Below are 20,338 nucleotides of genomic sequence, written 5' to 3' on the forward strand. Positions count from 1 at the left end.
TAACTGCAAGAGGCACTGTCAACCCACACATGTCATCATCATAATAATAATCATTATAATCATAATGATAATATAAGTGAAAATAGCAAGTTATATCATCCAAACTCTCAAAGACGGCTGATTAAATATTAGTAATAGCAAAATAAAGCACTAAAGAAAGAAATACAATCAAAACACATGATGTAGTTGTGAGGTGTGAGCCCAGTTCAAGTCGCACAAATCATCACATGATTTATTTGTCGTTTTAACACTTTACAGGATGAGAGAAGAGGGAGAAGTTCATTTCAACAACCGGATTTTCATTTACAAACGCGCTGACTGATGTGCAATGACCATGCCGGAATGAAGAGTTGAAGAAGATACTATGTGAATTATATTATATATGCACCGATTGCGTGTGTACACTTGTGGGTAAGTGAAGCAACATAAAACGAACAGAATCTGAATGGAGTTTGGTGCCGGTGGCTGCAGCGTCCAAACGTCCAGAAACACTGATTTACCCTGAACTCTGCAACACGTTGTAGATTCAATAAACACTGGTTTTAATAGGTGCGTGCGTGTGTGTGTGTGTGATTTGAATGATCGTGGAATCTCGCGGGTAAAATCTCCCGGGTAAAACTGACTGAAGAGCGATCCATGGCTCCTGATGAAATGCAGAACAACCAGCAGCAGACATGGGCAGTTCTCCTCAAGGAGACGCCTGCAGGGTTTCCAGGGATCGAGGCTCCACCTTTTCGAGCGGTTCAGTGACCTCAGCAGTGGGTTGTACCGTGAGGGTGGGATCTCCAGGAGAGAGAGAGAGAGAGAGAGAGAGAGAGAGAGCTCCAGCCCCGTGTGTTCCTGCCTCTCTCTCTCTGAGGATCTATGCGGCTTCATCGGTAGCACACACGGACTGCTTGTACCTTTCACACCCGCAGAAAAAGGCTTCCACACCGGACCTGGACCTCTTTATTTTCTTCCCACATGCGCCTCCAATCGGAATAATTAATAGAGGAATGTGGAAATTACAGAATGCCCACCAGCGCTGGAAAGAGATTTAAACCCACCAAATACATCCCGGTGTCCACTGCTGCCACACTGCTCGTGGGGTCCACCACTTTATTTTTCGTTTTCACGTAAGTTTTTGTGCCTCCTCTTCTCCTCTAATCGTGTGCATGCACAGGGTTGTGTGTCCGGATTACACACACACACGCTCAGGAGTGGGTCTGAAGTTTGCACGGGTGGATCAGTCACTAAACTGGAGTAAGTGATGTTTTTACAGGAGTGGGTCTGATCCAGTTGTGAAATGGGTTTTTGCAAAGGGCAGCCTCAGATGCCGCCTCTCCTCTGCAGCCCCACACAGACCATTCAGGGATAAAAACCTGCAGGGCAAACTTCCAGTGTGTAAGTTTCTAAAGAAGAGAAGCACCGCTCACAGGCCTGTAGATGCTCACTTTCCATTCAAGAGACGGCGCAGGCAGTTGTTGGTACAATTAAAATGGTTGCATTGGGCCAGCAGGCGGCTGTGGCTCTGTGTGTTTGTGGGCGGCTGTGTTTGATTCCCACTCATTTGGGATAGTTAAAGTGTCACACCACTCTTACAAGAGGCATTAGTTATTCTAGGTGAGGGGTTGTTGGGCAAGTGGAGTCCTGCAGGGGTCCCACCGCTATGATTCAGATAATCCACCACCATGCCCCACATACAGTGTGTCCATGTGTGTCATCCCGACCCAAGAACAACAGGTCCTCACTCTCCTCTAAGCAGATGTCCATTCAGTTCAAGTGTGGTGATGAGCTGCTGATAGTGCTCCATCCTCTGCAGCTGCAATCGGGATGATTCCACAGTCACACAGCTTTATCAGCCAGGGTCCCAATCATTGCCAAGGACCCCCCACGTATAGGAAGACTTCCACCCCCAGGCCCCCACTCACTCCACTTGATAAAAGAGGGAGATAATGACGTGACATAAACACAGAGGTGACGCTGTAGATGACAGCAGAGGGAGTGAATCATCATCCTCCTCCAGAGCTAACCCGCCCAGGTGATAGATTATCAGTGAAATCCACGTCATGACATGGAAACATGGGGGGTGAAAATCTTAATGAATGATGTCTGATCTAGACTAACTACTATAAGAAGCATAGATCACTCAATAGTTCCTCGTTTATAGACCCACTGTCTGCAGAGGGCTCAATCTGTAGCAGTGATTCCAAGCCCTGATTGGATGTTTGACAGTGTTTTAAAGACCATATGTCACAGTGACCAATGGGAGACATGGACGCAGTGATGATTCATTGGTTTTCAAGACATTTTCCTCTCTACATGAGCTCTTGTGTAATGTGTGTGAATTTGTGGCTGTAAATCATGTATTGCTTTTTTCCCACATCAGAGGTTTTTCTGTCAATAGTAAAATGTAAGCAAGATGCATTAAGTGCAAAACCTGGCCCACATGGACAAATGCATGAAGACAGAGAAATGCTTTGGCTGCACTACGAGCGGTTTTGCACTCTCACTCTCAGGTCAGTGACCGCGACCGAGTGAAACATATGGTGTTTGTGGGTTGTGCCAGTAGGATGTATCTTTAAAAATCCCAGCATTCCTTTAGTGTACTGTCCAGGGCTTTGCTTAAACAAATCCTGATCTGTGAATCAATTACTTTACTAATTGTGATCAGATAATTCAGTCAGAAATGTTGCTTATACATTTTCTCAATATATTTATAGAATTATTAGTTTTAGTTCACTCTACACTTTAACGTTCACCTCATCAGCAGATGGTGTGAGGGTAAGGATTAAGACTGTACTCTGTTCCTCTTCCATTTCCTCGTAAAAAAAAAAAAAATAGGCCCAGAGGATTGAGCTGTGTATAATGGAACCCCCCGGGGAGCAGTGCACGTCCAAACTAGGACATGCCTCCTCATTATCAAACGCACATCCATTCCATCCATTATCTTGGACCCAGTCTGAGGCTGCTGCAGGGCTACCCATAAACGATATATGCTGCAGAACAGTTATAGACCTTTTGTGTTACATCTCTTTATCAGAAAAACATGCACTGAGTCCAACATAGGAGAAATTAAAATTTTCATATTGCCAGTTTGGTTTGGATGCAGAAATGCAGAGGTTAAGACTAAAGAGCTATATCACTACCTCGTGTGCACTCATGTACAGCACAGCGCCAGGGACACAAATCTTTTTTTATTCCCAGGCTGTGTTAAAGGTCTAACTGCTGTCAACAGGCCACTTGGTGCCATGTGGGCAACGGAGGATGAGACTTGGGGTCAGCACTACACACACTCATACGCACAAACACACACACTTGCTGATGTCTGACAGTTTGTGTTTCCCCACAGAGATTGAATTAGGTCACATTAGTACAGAATTATTAATGTACACACAGCATGACCACTCATCAATCATCATAAAGAAATACTGAAGACATGTTTCCAGTCCTGGTTTAGTGATCACAATATAATCCCAGTCATATCTGGATCAATAACTTAGAGCACTGCCTATGTCTAAATTTGTCCCAGTTCCATATGGCTGCATTAAAGAAGCTTTATTCTACCTTTTAGTGCACCGGTGCTCAGAATGGCTTAATCACTGGCCCTGACCATATGCCAGATGAATAACCTGCTCTGGAAGCAGAACAGCCAGGCGGGCCCTTCTCATTTGTTGCCAGGCTTAATCGTCCACACTTCAGGGTGCGCATGACTAGATGTGTGGATCGATCCACTGATCATCTGGACAAGACGGACAAGACCTACGTGGTCAGCAGTTTTGTCTGTGTGGGGGCTTAAATAATCAGAGTGCATGGTGGCATTTGACCAGACTGAGAGCAGAGCTGTGCACGAGAAGAGGCCTGACAGGAATCTAATCTTCAGCTTCCACATCTGTTTCCTCCTTTTCACTTTAGATCCATGGAATCAGTCTTCATTCAGATCCTAAAGCATGCATTGTTTTGTATTTGTGCTCCATTGAAATTTTAGTGTTAGTGGAAACAGTTACAAGCTGTGAAAAGATGGGAAGAGGGGTTGACACTGAATCACGATACGTTGTGTTCCTCAAATTGTTCCTCATACTTTTGGGTTCTATATGTTGGTACGTATATGGTCAATGGTTTCATAAGAAGCCATTTTACATGACTCATCACAGAGGAGCTGTTTTACAGTAAAATGTTTGGGGGAACCTGGAACAAAATGTTCACAGTATGACAGTGGTTCTGGGTTTCAGACATGCCCCACTTCAGACATCCAACATCTCTCCACATCAAAATTTGTATCGTTCATTAACCGTGTTTGTGGAAACAGTTAATATCAAAGGATCCAAGTTGAAATGTGATAAAGTTGCACAACAGCACCAGCAAACCTTTGTTTATTTCCCCCACAAAATCCTATTAATTCAATCTGATCTCACTGTAATGTACCAGCACAGGAGTGTACTACCAAGTACATCCTGGAAGTATAGTAGTAGTGTAGCCTTCTTCTGGTAATCTAAGCTCGGAGACAGAGAAAGACATAGTGCACTTAGACTCAAACTGAAACACAACAGAAAGGTAAAATGAGGGATAGTGCCTGTTTCGTTGGCCAATGTTAGCTAACTTTAGCCAAGCTGCTTTCTTGAAATAAAACATTTTATAAAAATGAAGAGAAGGCATACTTCCACTTTACTTATACTTATTCTTCTTGGTGAACCACCTACTTTGTTCATAGAGGATAACACAGTAAAAGTTTTTTTGTTACTGTATGTAACTTATTTCACTATAATAATAATAATATGTCCAGTTGTGTGGGTAAACACATACTCAGATCTCCCACTGAGTGTACGATCTTCTTACTCCCTCTTCTCTTTGCTGTAACGTCACACTTTCCACTTTCTATTTCACTGAAGGTCTAAAAATGTAATTGAATGTTTGTTCATCGACTAATCCTTGTCCTGCGTGTGATTATGTATGCTGAGCTGCTGTCGTCTTTTTGTCAAGGGGTTCGATGAACAAGCCTGTAATCTTTTATGCCTCACTGCTTGGTATTAGTGTCCATTAGAGCCGGTGTTCCTTCCTCATGTGTGACATTATTGGCTTCGAGCCGTCCTGTGTTTGACTCTACTTCAATGAATTGTTGGTTTAACTTATCCTGTTTATGCTCAGTGCGGGGGCCAGGCTGTCTTTGCTGCCTGTTTTAAATATTGCTCATATGGCACTGGGACTGATTTGGTTTTAGTTTGTTTATTTAAATGTGTGATCAAGGATATTGCTAAGTTTGAGATGATGCAAGGGCAGAGCGTTTCTCAGCAGGAGGAAATTACAAACTCTTATGTTATTGATATACTCAAACAGCTCAATTATTGTTTGCACTAATGAAAAAGCATCTTTCAAATCTAGAAACCAGAGAATATTGCCCCTTTGTTGTGAATTTAGTGAACAGGACTCAGTGAGATGCTTGCACAACTTTAATCTCCAAGTAAGCTTTACAAAAATATTCCCGTAAGAGTGGCAAACCTCTGCTCCCAAGGCAAGCTCGCCACTTTTCGTCTTGTGCGTCCACGCTGTCACAGCTTCAGGTTTCATCTTCTCCGCTGAGGTGGATAAGGAGTAATCCTGTCACACAGGATAAAACTTTGATCATTTTGAAGAGGCCAAAAGTAGTTGATAGATGTACAAGCTCATCAAAGCTAAAACGTCCCCCCCTTGGCCTGTTCAGAAAATCCATGTGGCACAGTCAGCTGGTTTGTAGAGATATCTCCTTTTCCCGCTCACTTAGGATTAAACCAGCAGCAGCTATAGGTGCAGTGTTCCTCGCTTTGTCAGATTAGATAACGATGTAATTTCCTCTGTGGGCCTTGGTCATCCATCAGCACCATGGATGAGGGTCTGGCAAGTGACAATTGCAGTTCAGGGTTGTGTCACTTGTGCTCTCAGAAAGTACTCAAGAGGGCAGGAAATAATGAAAGCAGGAGCCTTATTTCAGTTAGGGCTAATTCAGAAGATAAGGCAGGAATTATAAATTGACCCTGAGCTTTTTTTATTTTTACTTTAGTGTCTTATTGCTTTATGACAGAATATGTTTAGCCTGTTGGGTGGTTTATGGTTAATGTTCTTTCTAATTATATATTCTGGTTTACCTCAGGGCCTGGTTCCAACCTGTGGTATTATTACTCACTGACCAACACTCTGCTGCTTCACAGCTGATAGAGCAGCTACAATGTGTAGTGGTGGTTAACTCAGAGTGACTGGCTCTATTAACGGTGAAGTATTCAATCTTTTAAATAGTCCTTTCCTTGTGTCCCATCCCCCAGTGTCCTGATTTCACCAATACAGACATTTTAGTTCTCTCTGTCTTTGATACCATCACACAGCTTCAATCTCAGGTCTTTCTATTTAAATCCAAAAGTGTTCTGTTGATCAGATCAGATCCTGTGTGTCCTGAGTGGTGCTGTGTAGAAAGTGGATACCCAACCCGATCGGGGAAAACAGCAGACTCGGGTAGGGGTCGGACACAAAAACAGAATGCCAGTCAGTTTGTGTCGGGCTGTGTTGGCCCACCCAGAGTGTGGGTTGTGTTTTAACCCACTCTCTGGTGCTCTGAGTATTTAGGAGTCCTTGAGATAATTTCAGCTCAGTACCTGAATGAGAAGGTCGGTGCAGATGAAATAATTTGCACTCATCCCAGTTAGAGTACCGTGTTGTAATCAAAGTTTTCACTCACGGTTAAACCAACATTCAACATCTTACAATATGTTTGTCCTTGTAAATGATTTAGATCAGATCAGCTTTTTTGACTGTTTGTATATCCACAACACAAAGCATGGTTATTGACTGTGCTAGTGGCATGGCTTAACTCTGAAATATATACTGAAATATTTGGATGGATTGCTCTGAAACTTAGACACTGACATTAATGGTCCCCAGAGGATGAATAGTAGTGACCTTTGTGACATGTTTCTGTCGTCATCAGGATGAATTGATATGATTTTGATGACTGGATCCTGTAGCTTTTCTTCTTGCAGCTTTATCTGGTCTAAATTTAAAACTATCCAGTTCTGGATATGTTCTGTTTGGTTGAGGTGAGGGGTGGTGCCTACAGGAGCGTACAGGAGGAAACGGTGAATAAGGAGGTGAACTCATTGTGTTATTCCAGCAGAAACTCAAGGTCTGAATCTAGACTCCATCAGTCATATATTTTTAGTTACATTTTGACAGTAATGGGATCAAATGTGAGCTCCTGACAAATGTCTCGATCTAATCACGAACCAACAGAGTGTGGTTCTTAAGATACACCTGAATGGGCCTTTTTTTTTAGCTTGGAGCAAACCATTGCCAAACAGCTTATATATCTAAATATGAACACACACACACACACACACTTACACACACTTACACACACACTAACCAGTTCTGTGAGTCATAGCAGGGAACTACCATATATCAGTTTGTCTGTCAAGGCATGGTATGTCCAGCTGTTGAGCCTTCTCAGAGTAAAGTTGTGGAGTAGTGGAGTAGTGTTTCTCATCAGGTCTGGAGTCCATCAAATATCTTCGAATGATTCCTATGGGAGCTGCAGGATAATAAAGCAGTTCATTTTAATTTGTCCGTTATTGTAATCTCACTGATAGAATTATGTCTATGGTCACTAGTGTGGAATGTCACCTCTCCTGCCTGTGTCAGCCTGTGGTATAGCCAGCAGGCTGCTGGTCGAGCTTCCATACTGTCAAATCAGTCCTCTATCAGTATGGATGAGTAAAAGAGCCCCAGAGATAAAGATGATGTCGTCTAATCTCATTCCATCCCAGCCCTCCTGTCGCTGCTCAACCACCAGGTTAAGATAATGCTGACAGATCCTTCTCTGGAACCATACATTGCTGGGCAGGGCACCCGACTGCACTACATTCCACAAAAACACGTCACATCAAGCTACATGTTGAGGCACGTTGTCCTGATTTAGTAACTATTAATTTAGTCAACTTATCTGGTTGGTAATAATAAGCCTATCTCACTCTACGTAAGAGCAACCGTTTCTTCTGGGATCAAGTAAATTTGTACGTTTTCACAAGTGCATCATCAGTGGTCCCTGTTTTGTGGGATGAGTGGGATGGTTTTAAAATGCCCCTGATTTCAAGTTAAACCCTCTCTGCATTATACCACTTCTGTATCAGATGACTTATTATAAATTGATAAAATCATGAACACCCTAATCTGCAACATCAGGTGATTAAGAATCACCATGGCATATCATGGTCTCACATGGTTTTCCAGTAAATGTTGACCTTTAACAGAAATCTGTGCTTTATAACAGAAGCCTGTTCTCTTTCTACCAAACTATGAATGTGTCATTTGTCCTCCACATCTTTGGACCTGGAGAAACGTTTAGAGCCTTTTCGTTTTTTCTACTGCGACTCGTGACTGTGCTCCTTTCTCCGTGTCTATTTAAATATCCTTCTGGTTTCTCTGAAACAGTGAATTTGTGGAGCTCTGCTGCTTGCCAAAAAAGTAAATTGTGCCTTGTGATGCCATAGTTGAGCTAAATGGATCCATGTGGACTGACTGCATAGCAGTATGTGGGCGAAAAGTGCGGGAAAAGTGCAGCGAGGTGCTCTCCGGAGTTTGCTGTGCTCCACCACCCTCCCACCAGTTGAATGAGCTGAGGCAGCCTGGAGAGTCTCCTCTTGGGGGGAACATGTGGGATTAATTTAGACCTCCAGCCTCTCCCTCCGTGGGTGACTCCACCCTGTTTCCCCTCCTGTTGTTTTGTCAGAAGGAGACCATGACTGGTCATAAGTAGAAACAGAGCTCTTGGTCTTAACACCGTCGGCTGGTGCGGCTTCCTGAGAGATCAGGAGAGTCTAGCAGCCAGAGGCCTCCAGTGTTTATGAGAGTGTGGCTGTGTCCATCTCTGGGTCACAGAGGAAGACGGGCAGATAAACTGTGATTATGAGGGCAGCTCTTCCGCATCTCTGCTCTTTTTTTAAAGTAGGTGGCTTTAGAAGTCTGGAGATGAGAGGGCACAAAGCCAGTGCTGATTCGCCTGTGTAGTAGCACAGTCGTAGTAACCACACAGCCTCTGAAACCAATGCAGATATCAGCATTGTGTATGTGAACATTTTCATTGTGACTATAGTATTTTTCAAGTAATTCTGATTAAATGTGGTAAGAACATGTGAAATTCAAATACATTTATAAAGAATCATTTGGTCTTTGTGGTGTGGTTTTAATGTGTTCTTGATTCTCCCACTGGGGCTGCTACAGTCAGAAAAATCATTTTTGTTAAAGTAACATCAAATAATTATGTTCACTCAGGTTTGGTATTTTCTCCGTGTGTAAATAAGTAATAAATCTGTGAACATGGATCGAGCATAAAGTTTTATGTTTTTAGCTCATTTTTACTGATCCCTAGTGGCCAAAAGTTTTTAGCAAAAGAAAAAGCTAATATTGTTCTCCTATATCTGCCGTGTGTGTGTGTGTTAGGCTGTATGTTAGCCTGTCTATAAATACGGGGGTCTCCGGCCAGGTTTGTTTCTGTAAGACTTTTGCCCATTCCCTTTATACTTCTCTGTGGAGGTGACCTTATCACATCTGTCACATGCTATCATGTCACACCTTTCTAGAGGGTTTATGAATAGACATCAGTTTTATATTAATATTTATCACAGCTCGACCTAACCCATGTTCCCATACTTAGAAATGTAGCCTCAGCACCAGCCCCTATTATAACAGTTTGGAATTTTGTTCTGACATCCAGGGGATTGTGCTTTATATATATATGTATGTATATATATATATATATATATATATATATATATATATATATATATATATATATGCCTTTCGGTATAGTCCGGAAAATACGGTATATATAGAAAGGCATGCACAACCTGTTGTATGCACATATGCATTTAATGGTTCATTGTGTCTGTTTGCCTTCAACCTTTGTAGTTTACACCCCCTCTTCAAATACTTGATACAAATATGAACAGCAGCCCTGTAATTGATTTATGCTTGACTAAAACTACAGCTTGTAAACCCTGCATGTATTTTAAACTACAGCTAGAATACACAGAAAGTAAAGTGGTAGTAGTAGTATGTGGACCTCTGTGTCTATTTAAAAGAATGGTATCATTTGACAACAGGGATATTTTGAAAGGAGGTTTAATTCACCGTGCTTTTACTACACTGTGCGGATTCCAGCTCCACTTGCTCTGAATATATTGACTTGACTGTCACACACAGAGAAATGACTCTGTGGCTCTGGGGCTTGAATCTAGCACAGTCTTCATCTGGACTTGATTTTATCTTGTGTTTTAGTGCTTGAGTTGACTTTGATTTAGTCCCAATGATTGTTTTATTTATCAGTTGTTGCTTTTTTCAAACCAGTAAAAGCCCCACTTTGACAGCTGTGTTATTTTCATGACACAGTTTGACAGACTGTGAAAAATGTGTTGTGAATTAATACTCTTGATTTTGGGGGAAGGAAGTTGTTGACCACATCTGTGACAGAGACGGGACTCTGAAGTTGGTCCTGAAGAGAAGCCAGCTTTGGATTTCCTCGGCTGCACTGCTTTGTTTGGCACCGCATTGTGTAAAATTCTGCAGAAAAGCCGGAATGTTTTTGTGTGTTATCCATGTACAGCTGATGAAGTCATAGTTGATCTATCATGACTGAAAAACAAGGTCAGGAAGTTTGATGTTTGATCTGTGAGCGGAGAATTCTTTATTTCTTCCTCACACTTCTTCAGTGACACACATACAGAATATCACATCATAGAAACGATAACAAAGCTGTTCCCTGGTCCTATTGAGCTGTTTTACGGGTGTGAACTCCAGAAAATGTTACGGAAAATTACATTTGGAGATTGTGTGAGACAGACGCGTTCACAACAACAGCAAAAGACGAGGGGTGGTGTCTGGGTAGAGCATGCAGGAGGCAGGACATGATGTATAAATTCTGCATCGGAAATCCCGTTTTTCTTTACAGCACATAACCACAAGTGTTGGCCCTTATCACCAAAAACTCTCAAATCTCATTGTCTTTCCAAGTTGACATCTTCTACTTATCAGTTTCCTTTTTTCATCCTGAGATATTTATGTTCTTCCAGTTTTGCGTTGGTCGTGTCTTAGAAACATTTTCAACACCACTGCTCACCCGAACAATGTCCAGTTTTTCACATGATGATGTGATGTGGGTCAGCAGAGCACTCTAACAGTGTTATCTGAATGTTTGTGTTAGGAAGCGTGCTTCAGCGGCTCTCAGGACGCCTTAGACCTTCCAGTGTGCTTTGGCTTCGTGCTGCTTTATCTCTTCCAGGGTGATCCTGTTTTTGGTTTATTTTGCCTCTCGTCTCGAGTTTACTCAACCTGTCTCCTGATCAGTGATTGCAAAATCAGAGTAGGCACAGCAGTCCTGTCAACTCTCAGAACTCTCCCCAACATAAAGCTGTGTCCATGGGGCTGTAGTGAGGGCAATACTTGCATTAAAGGAGGGTGGACTTTATTTATTTAAAATCTTTGTGCAAGGAATGGAGTCAACAGTGTGTTTATCAAGGTTATCATGAGTATGTTTGTGAAAGTGAATAGAAGTGACGGCCCCTGCAGAGATAAAACTAACTTTTCTTCAAATGTAAAATAACACTTTATTTCAGCAGCTTATAAAATAAAACAATAAGTGTGGCATGTGCTAAAGTCTGAACACCTTTCTGCTTGTAAAACACTCAAGACTTCATTATCTCATTAAGCCTCAATTGACTCATTAGGACTTGTAAAGCAGGTTAAAAACCGTCATTAGTGGACGATAACTCAAGAACTTGTAAATTCTCTGATGCTAAGTAATGACTATAAAGCAGGGGAGCCTATAAAAAGGTATCAAAGTGCTTGTGTAGCCTGAAATTGCTCTGTCCAAAATGTCACTGAGAAATGGCAGTTCAGTAGAACTGTGGAAGTCAGGGCTGTATCTGGAAGGCCAAGAAAACAGCACAAAGCCTCATATGACTACACAGGAGCTGCAGGAAGGTTTAGCTGATGCATGAATGGTGATGCATACTTCCACCGTTTCTTTAATGCACATACTGGGTCTGCATGGAAGACACATCAGAGGGAAACCTTACCTGCAAAGAAACATCTGGATGAACCAGAGTGGGCTTTCCTGGAAACTAGTGCTGGGACCAGATGAAGTTCGTATCAAGCTCTTTGGAGAAAAGAACACCTTCCTCTCATTTTAGTCTGGAGGAGTCTGGAAGATAATGTCCTCCAGACAGTCAGGAAACTGAAAGAGATATTTTGCACATGCATCATTAAGTTAATGAAATAAAAACAGTTCATTAACATTTGAGGAAAGCTTTGTTCTTAATGTGTGTTTACCCTCACCTTAGGGGCTGTTTACTTCTTTTCACTGTAGAAATCAGCTAAATATGGAATTTGCCCAGAGACACCCAAACATTTGCATTCAGCTGCACAACAATAACCAAACCCAGCATTAGTTTCAATGTCTAGGAGCAGATTGCTGACTAACAAGGTTACATTTAGTTGTTGTGGTTGCAGGGTATGTAAAAAAAACACGTCCTGCTCTAGTGGCACATACAGTTTAGGGTAATGTGACCTCTTTCAAATTAAGAAATGTTGCCAGCTAGTGTTACTGAGATTGCAAAACAACAATCAGTTAGTCCACATACTGAAAAGCCCTTTCTATTATAGAGCACCACTTTTATAATGGCTCTGGTTTTGGAAGTAAAATTCCCATTATTTTCTCCATTGACGTTTCCATTAAGTTTTATGTACGAGATGAATCATGAATTGAAAATATTGGAAAAAAGAAAAAATGCAAAGGTTTCAGATTTTCACTCTTTATATTGTATATTAACAGTGAAAATCTGAGAATATATAAATGATATTTTAAGTGGTAGAGATGCTGCTATCACTGTAAACTGCATATGTGCTGTGCCAGGACCCAAGCTTTATCTCAGAGGCATCAGTAACTTAGTGGGTGGAACTTAAGCACTTTGCATCCTCCATATCTTGAAGGCCCAGGGAAGAAGCTTCATCCTGCCTTCCTTTCAGGCTGCAGATGTTTTCTGTTTTCTTTTCTGCTTCTCTTGAGTAAAAAACGTCCATCTTGAAAAGTCAGCCCAAACCCAGAGCTTTAAACAGTTTAAAGCAGTATAAACTGCAATCCAAGACCTCTCACATTAACTGTCTAATATGTATAACACCAACAGACCTGAGGCCAAATGAGAGGTTAATGCTGGGAGGAGCACAGTTTCACCGCCACTCAACAGTGCCACGTTACTCCAAATTAGGATCTTATCTGCTTCTTAGTTGGCCAGTTAGGTCCTAATCCGGTGTGCACACGGCCGAGATCTACTTCACTGACCCGGTTGCACCCAGTTAGTTCATTGGCCGCAAAGCATTTGATCAGAGCTGACATGAAGAGGAGCGTGTGAAGTTCTGGAAGTCTGTTAGCCCCAGCGCCGCACCCTCCCTGCTACTACTGCCACCATGTGCTCTCTCTGCAGTGTGAATAATTGCTAAAGTCCTGATTAAACTGCTGTGGAGCTATTAGCCACCCGGCCAAACCCAGCTGATCCCTGCAATTGTTGTAATGCTGCTCCCTGTTGACAGCAGGGCCACCCTCTCACAGAGACAGTGGACTGATCTCCAGAATACACTGACATCTACTGACCCGGAATTTATATTCCAATTGTGTTTTCACAGTTTCCTGAGAAAATAGGTCAAGTTGTCTAAAGTGACTAAACATTTTTTATGTGCACTGTCCAGTTGATACCAGAGTTTGTATCAATAATATGTGTCCCACCAGATCATTTTGATAATCTGATTATTTTCATTTCACCATATCAGACTGAGACACAGACATTCACGGGAGTCGTCGAGGCTGATCATACATAAACAGGATAAGCACATATACCCTACATGTAATCATGTTGGACTGTGCTCTTACCCTAACTGTTTGGTTTTATCATTATTATTGCCATTATTATTGTTTATTTCTTTAATGTCTGTTATTTTTTCTTCCGTTCATAGGCTTTGTCTGCTTGATATTTGTGTAATATTTCTGTTTTGTTTGATTTTCTCTTTTTATGTGTAATTGTACGGCTGTCTGCTACCACTTCAACCCACCAGTAGTCTGCACTTTATGTGGTATTTCTGTATCGTATTTTTATGTTCAGGAACCCAGGGAAATAGCCCATTCCAAACAGGCAGGTTGAGAACATGCACTGCACTAGTGTTGTGTGAAGTTTATCAGCTCCTTAGTCTGTTGGTTGCTTTCCTCTGAGAGAGCGAGTAGGTGATGCACACACACACACACATACGCGTGATTGTTTTCTTTTTATATTTAGTGATTTAAACACTTTCATTCTTAATCATATATGAATATATGTGTATTTATGACATGAGAGTTCAACAGTTAATAACAGCCAACCCTAACCCCATTTTTATACAGTTGTAACGTCCCTTCAATAAAGACATTAAGTCCTAAATCTTTCAAATGAAATCTTTCTTTCCTGCACTACCTTTGAGCTGCACTGCCTGTGATTGATTTCAGAGATTATAACAGATGATTACTCGTGCTACAACATTTTGGCCTTTGCTCCAAATTATCAACATCGGTACCACCAGTGCTGTGTGAACAATTGTTTGGACATGATTGGATTGAAAGTCCAAATTAGTAGTTTCCTGCAGGAGGAGGAGCAGGAATCACAAAGAAACTGCAGAGCTGTCACAAACTACACCTGGTCCTGAGAGGCACCAGCCACATAAACAATTGTTCAGGATGGGGCAAAGTATCAGCAGTACAGCTGTCTCACTCCCTGAGCTAAGTAAAGACCTGAGGGAGCTCGTCCACAAGTGTAGCTCACATGTCAGATTTCAGCCTGAACCGTAGAAAAACGTCAGCTCCGCTCTGGCTGTGACCGGCGAGGGGGTTGACGTTGTTGTGTCTGGAGTGGCCGAAAAAAGGCCTGCATCTTAGCAGGGGGTTGACAGGGAATGTGACAACAGCTGCCCCCTGGAGCCTGCTTTCATGTGGCATGGCTTGAGGTGTGGTGGCAGGTGGGACAGGAGAACTCTGGCACACATACGCAGATCTAAGGTAAAGAGGAGAAACAGAAAAGAACAAACACACATCCCTGCATCAGCCTCTCACTCGTACTGTAGATTCCCACAAAGTATTTTTAGACCAGCGCTGATATAAATCAGAGCATCTGTCTCGCAATTTCAGGGGCCTGTCATGATGTGGTCATGTTGACGTTAACCAATTCGCCTGTCGCCACTGACTCCAGTGTGTACAGTCTCATGAAATTGAATTTGTTTTGGTAGCACGCAGAAAGAAGCTTTTCACGTGGGAAAGACAGCCTATGTGTTATTTAAGCTGTGTTTGAAAAACACAAAAATGACAAACAACATATACATAAATATATATATATATATATATATATATATATATATATATAGAGAGAGAGAGTATATTTAGTAGATAAATTATTACTATCAAATGTTTTACTGAAGCTCTGTGAAACATTCAGGTACTGAATCTGGAAGAAACAAGCTTGTTGCAAAACGGCTGAGAATATGTTTGAACGTGAAGGTGTACAAATCCCTTTACATTCCTCACTCTTAATTTTTTTTCTCTTTTTCACTTAATCTATTAGTTTATATAATTACAATACTACACTATGTATAGAAAAATAGCACACAGCATAATACAATTCGGAAATAATCATAATAAAACAACATAACAGACAAAAAGAAAACACAAATTATACCAACAAAAACAGTAGACTGTGTGTGGGGGTGGACTAAGTTTACAAGAGCACATGTTGAAAATACAAAAAATTTGCCAAATGCTCTTTAATTTATCCTTCGGTCCTCGTAGAGCAAATTTGTACCTCCTGACCTCAGTTTTGACAGGATTTTGAATTTACCATAATCAATGTAACAAATTGTTTTAATTCCAGAAAACCACAGAGTCAAAAATCTTCTGGAATGGCATTCACTCCACACTACACCCATGCTCTGTTAAAATGACAGGATAGCATATTAACACATATTTGTGATCCTGCAAAACCGCACGTTAGAGTCAACTTGGGCAGAGAGCTTCCCAGAGTCAGCTGGTGTGGAACTGATACAGAACTGTGCAGTATATGAAATCAGTCTCAATTTCACACTCACAGTGTGTCTGGAAAGTGTTGTGATCGTGTAGCGACATCAGCAGTGTATGTATACAGCAGAGGAACATCAGCTCACTCTGCAGCCGTCCACGTGGATCAGGCGACTGGAGGGGTCCTCCCATCAGCCCCCTTGCCTGACCTTACACTTTCGTATACACACACTTCTACAATGACAGAAAACACGCATACATGGATTTTGTTTGCTTCAGACATGAAAGACCTCATCAGACTTTTTTAAAGGTTTACACAGCCTGTGAACTGTGCAAGTGTTCTTATAGAACAACTATAGCAGCAGCAGGGACATTAAGCCCGGCTGCAGGGAAAGTGCGATATACTGAGTGTGACTTAGATTAGATATACTTTATTCATCCCACAACGGGGTATTTTACATGTTACAGCAGCAGAGAGAAAAGTGTAGTGTACACTACAGAAATTATAATGGATTAGGCAATAACACAAAAACAACAGACAGAAATTTCTGTAACTTACACAGTAAAAAAAGAAAACGATCGACCTGCAGCAGACAATGTGCAAAAGGGTACTGAGGACCTGCCACGCTTCTATCTGTTTCATTAGTATAATCGCTGTATAATCATGTCTCCATAGCTCGCAGGGTCAGACTTTAGTGTGACTGAGCCCGTGGGTTAGTGAGAGCAGTTAAGACGTGCTTCTGCATGTGTGCTTCTGTCTGCAGACGTGTAGCTCTGCCCCCGAGAGCGCTGTTCAGGCCGCCAGTCCTGCCAACACATTTTTCAAGCCCTGTCACAGTGATGCCTCGTGCTGCACTTAATGAACCACATGCTGAATGAGGGTATTGATCTTGCCTCTAATGGGCTACACACATAAAGCAGGAGCTAATTATTTTCTGATATAAAGACGCTGCAATGGCGGAGGTTCATGAAGCCAGAGTGGCATGAATGTGATGAGATTTCACATCAGAAGAAAACACAGAGAAGAGTGACACACATTTCCATTCTCTGATTAAATGTTAAAGGTCTTGTGAGGTAAACAGTGAAAGAGTAGACAACAGATCAGAGATATGAACAGAGACAAGAAGAGAAGCGACCTCAACAGTTTCCTCATGAAGCTACATTGAAATTCACTAGATCCAGATTATTATTTGGATCAAATTACACAAACTCATAAATATCAATCCCCTAAAAGATATTTTATCAAGATCCATGAATTATTCTCTAAGAAATCAATGAAAATGCTGAAAAGAGTTTTTCATCTCACAATGTTAAAGAAAGTGGGAAAAAAATCCATTCATCCTTGGCTCATGCCCCACCCCTCCACAAAAATGTAAATGGGTGGAGTAGTTTTTGTGTAATCCTGCTAACTAACAAACAAACAGATGCAGACCAAAATATAACCTCCTCAGTGGAGGCAGATATTAAAGCTTCAATCTAGTGGATTAATTGAGTACGTATGATGTGAAAGGTGTCACTCATAGTGTCAAACCCACTGACTGTTATTGAAATCGCTCTCAGCTCACTGTTATAATTTTGAGGAAATAACTTCAGTCTCATCACTACTGTGAAATGTTTTAAATGCTGATGTAAACCCACCACACCAAACACACTTAGTGAGTAGCTGGTGAACCTAATGGAGCATTTAGCAGCTGTGAAGTTAACCATTTCCCTCAGAAAGCAGTGAGACCCAAACCAGAGCACAGCTGTGAGTAGATATTTGACTTGTATCATTGATTGAATGGAACCTGACACAGAGTCAATAGTAATGTTGTGCCGCATCTGCTGGATGTGTAAATAAACCACTCTGTGCTAACACATTAGTCATATGCACTTGATAAGATCCAGTATTTGTTTACAGCTTGTCGCTTTGCCAAAGTGCCCAAAAAATCTATTAATGCAGGTTTAAAGTTGATAAGACGCAGCATTGACCAGCTCTGTGAATGGCTTTGCAAACATAATAGAGACTGCAGTGGAATGTGTCACTGCTGTAGAATGTATTCTGTTATTCATTTTTATTTTTTATAAATTAATAAGGGACAAGCTGAGCTGCAGAAACTTGCAGTAACACTCAGCCACATGCTGATCAATCTGTAACCAGGTCTGAGTCACATTTGGACACACGACATTTGTCAAACACTGTTTTCAGCTTATTTTAAGTTTCAGGATGAAAAGGACTTTTTAGATACAGGATGTTACATTAATGCATTCACAAACTAGAAGGCTGATTGGCCACTTCATCACCATATTCCATATACATGTGTTGAGATCAGATACATATAACATGTACATGGAATGTTTCTGCAAACTGCTCTCATTAAAAGCAGGTAAAATAGCAGTCTACATATATCTGTTTTTTCCGTAAAGATCTCCGAATAGTTTCTTGAGAAATCGCAAAACTCTCAATGTTAAAGAAAGAAAAAAAAAAATCCTGGATCGAATCTCATCAACAGGTAATGGGTTCTTCCTTGGCCTTTACCTCACCTTCCCACCAAGTTTCATTAAACTCAGTCCAGTAGTTTTTTCATTATCCTGCTAAAGCTCAGACAAACATTAATGAAAACATAACCTCGTTGGCGGAGGTAACCAGTGTCGTGGCCTCACTATACAACTTAGCACCATTTCTCCTCACACGCTTCCAGAGCAACAGAGGTGCCGTTGTCCTCATGGGCCATGCACACAGGCCCTTAATACATGATAAGTGTGTTTACTGCTCAATCGTTAGCGGTGTGCGCCGCTGCTTTACATTCAGTGTGTGTGTCGGAGCCCAGAGAGCCAGCGACAGGGGCTGCCATTCAAGCACTTCACTGTGCTCATTTACAATCTGCTCTCCACGTTGTCAGGCTAAGTGGTGACTGAGTGAGGCCTATTTTTAACTCGCCCCTGTAACTGGAGCACAGCGCTCCCTCATCAAAATGGGTAACAGGGCTAACCGGCAGGTAGTTGTCAATCTGCGACCATGGATAGGTACTTGAAGATTATGTCCAATTCCCATCTCCTTTTTCCTCTTCTCCTATTCTGTCCAGAATACATTTATATTTAAAATAAAAGTAAGACAGTTCTGGAGTCTGCTCTTTAATATGAATGTGGCTGCTGGCAGCAATTAGGAGTTTAACTTGAGACTGAGACATTCACCTGCACTCACTGAGCTGGTCGCCTGCCAGCCCTCATCTTCATATCCAGAGGACTTTTTTATCACACATCCATCTCCAAAAATCTCCTTCCACACTATTTCATCCAAATACATTATTACAGGTATTTGACGATTGGTAAGTGCAAACATGAAAAAAATCTCAGGCCTGTTGGGCATCTTGATGCAGATAACACAAGCTGCTACGTTTGATATTCACACACGACTTCCTTGCATAAGGTCTGAGCACCTGGTGATCGTCAGTAGACTACTTGTAGTCCTGGCTGTGACTGTGACCCGCCTCCACTGGGCATGAATGGAACAGATGGGTCTGAAGCTTAAGTGGGGAAGTGACTGTGCTGATGACACCTGTGCGTCGTACTGCTCCTGGAGACACACACACACACACACACACACACACACACACACACACACACACACACACACACACACACACTGATCTCATAATGTAAGCTGGGGTCGGATCAGTCTCGGCCAGATGGGCATAATTAGTTGATGCGACTGCATTAAGACTGCAAGTGTTTTCCTCCAGACAGAAGTCACAGAATTTTAGTTGTTTACATATTTGTCATCTTTCTATTTTTTTCAAGGTCAGTGGCAGAATATTAGCACAGCAATTTAGATTTCAGTTTTAAATGCCGTTGCTAGCTTTGCACGATTCAACTTTTACATGGGTGATGTTAGATTTACAGTAAAATATAAGGCTGACATTATTCCTTTTCATACAAGCAACATATCCTATACAAAGACAACTTGCCCCGAGGCCGATGCTCCCTGATGATGATGAAATCTTTCAAAACAGGCCACAGATGTATAGTTTCATTCATTGAAGTTTCAGTTATTTCCTTCAGCTGCTGAGCGTTTCATTTGAAAAGCTTCACTCACACAGGACTTAGGAGTGTGTTTGTCGGGGACTAATTTCAGCTGCAGCTGAGTAGACACTTTGTGGTGCTCCAGTGACTGACAGTGGCACCAGGACAATGTTTTGGCAATTATAATGAAGGAGCATGTCATCCAGCGCAACAGTGTGGCTCATTTATGATCTACTCTCTGATTTATTTGGCTGTCAG

General features: G+C 41.7%; 1 protein-coding gene across 3 annotated transcripts in view; it reads left to right on the forward strand.

Moving 5' to 3' along the window:
- The first annotated feature begins 873 nt into the window (after positions 1-873).
- Positions 874-20,338, forward strand: part of zdhhc8b (zinc finger DHHC-type palmitoyltransferase 8b) — a 65,317-nt gene continuing 45,852 nt past the window's right edge. For all 3 annotated transcript variants that reach the window (XM_020093850.2, XM_020093851.2, XM_069524188.1), the window contains exon 1: positions 874-1,115. In XM_020093850.2, coding sequence (XP_019949409.2) covers positions 1,012-1,115 — 104 coding nt within the window. In that variant the 5' untranslated portion in view covers positions 874-1,011. The remainder of the gene's footprint in view (positions 1,116-20,338) is intronic.

The sequence above is a fragment of the Paralichthys olivaceus genome, chromosome 4 (genome assembly GCF_024713975.1).
Source record: "Paralichthys olivaceus isolate ysfri-2021 chromosome 4, ASM2471397v2, whole genome shotgun sequence".
NCBI lineage: Eukaryota > Metazoa > Chordata > Actinopteri > Pleuronectiformes > Paralichthyidae > Paralichthys > Paralichthys olivaceus.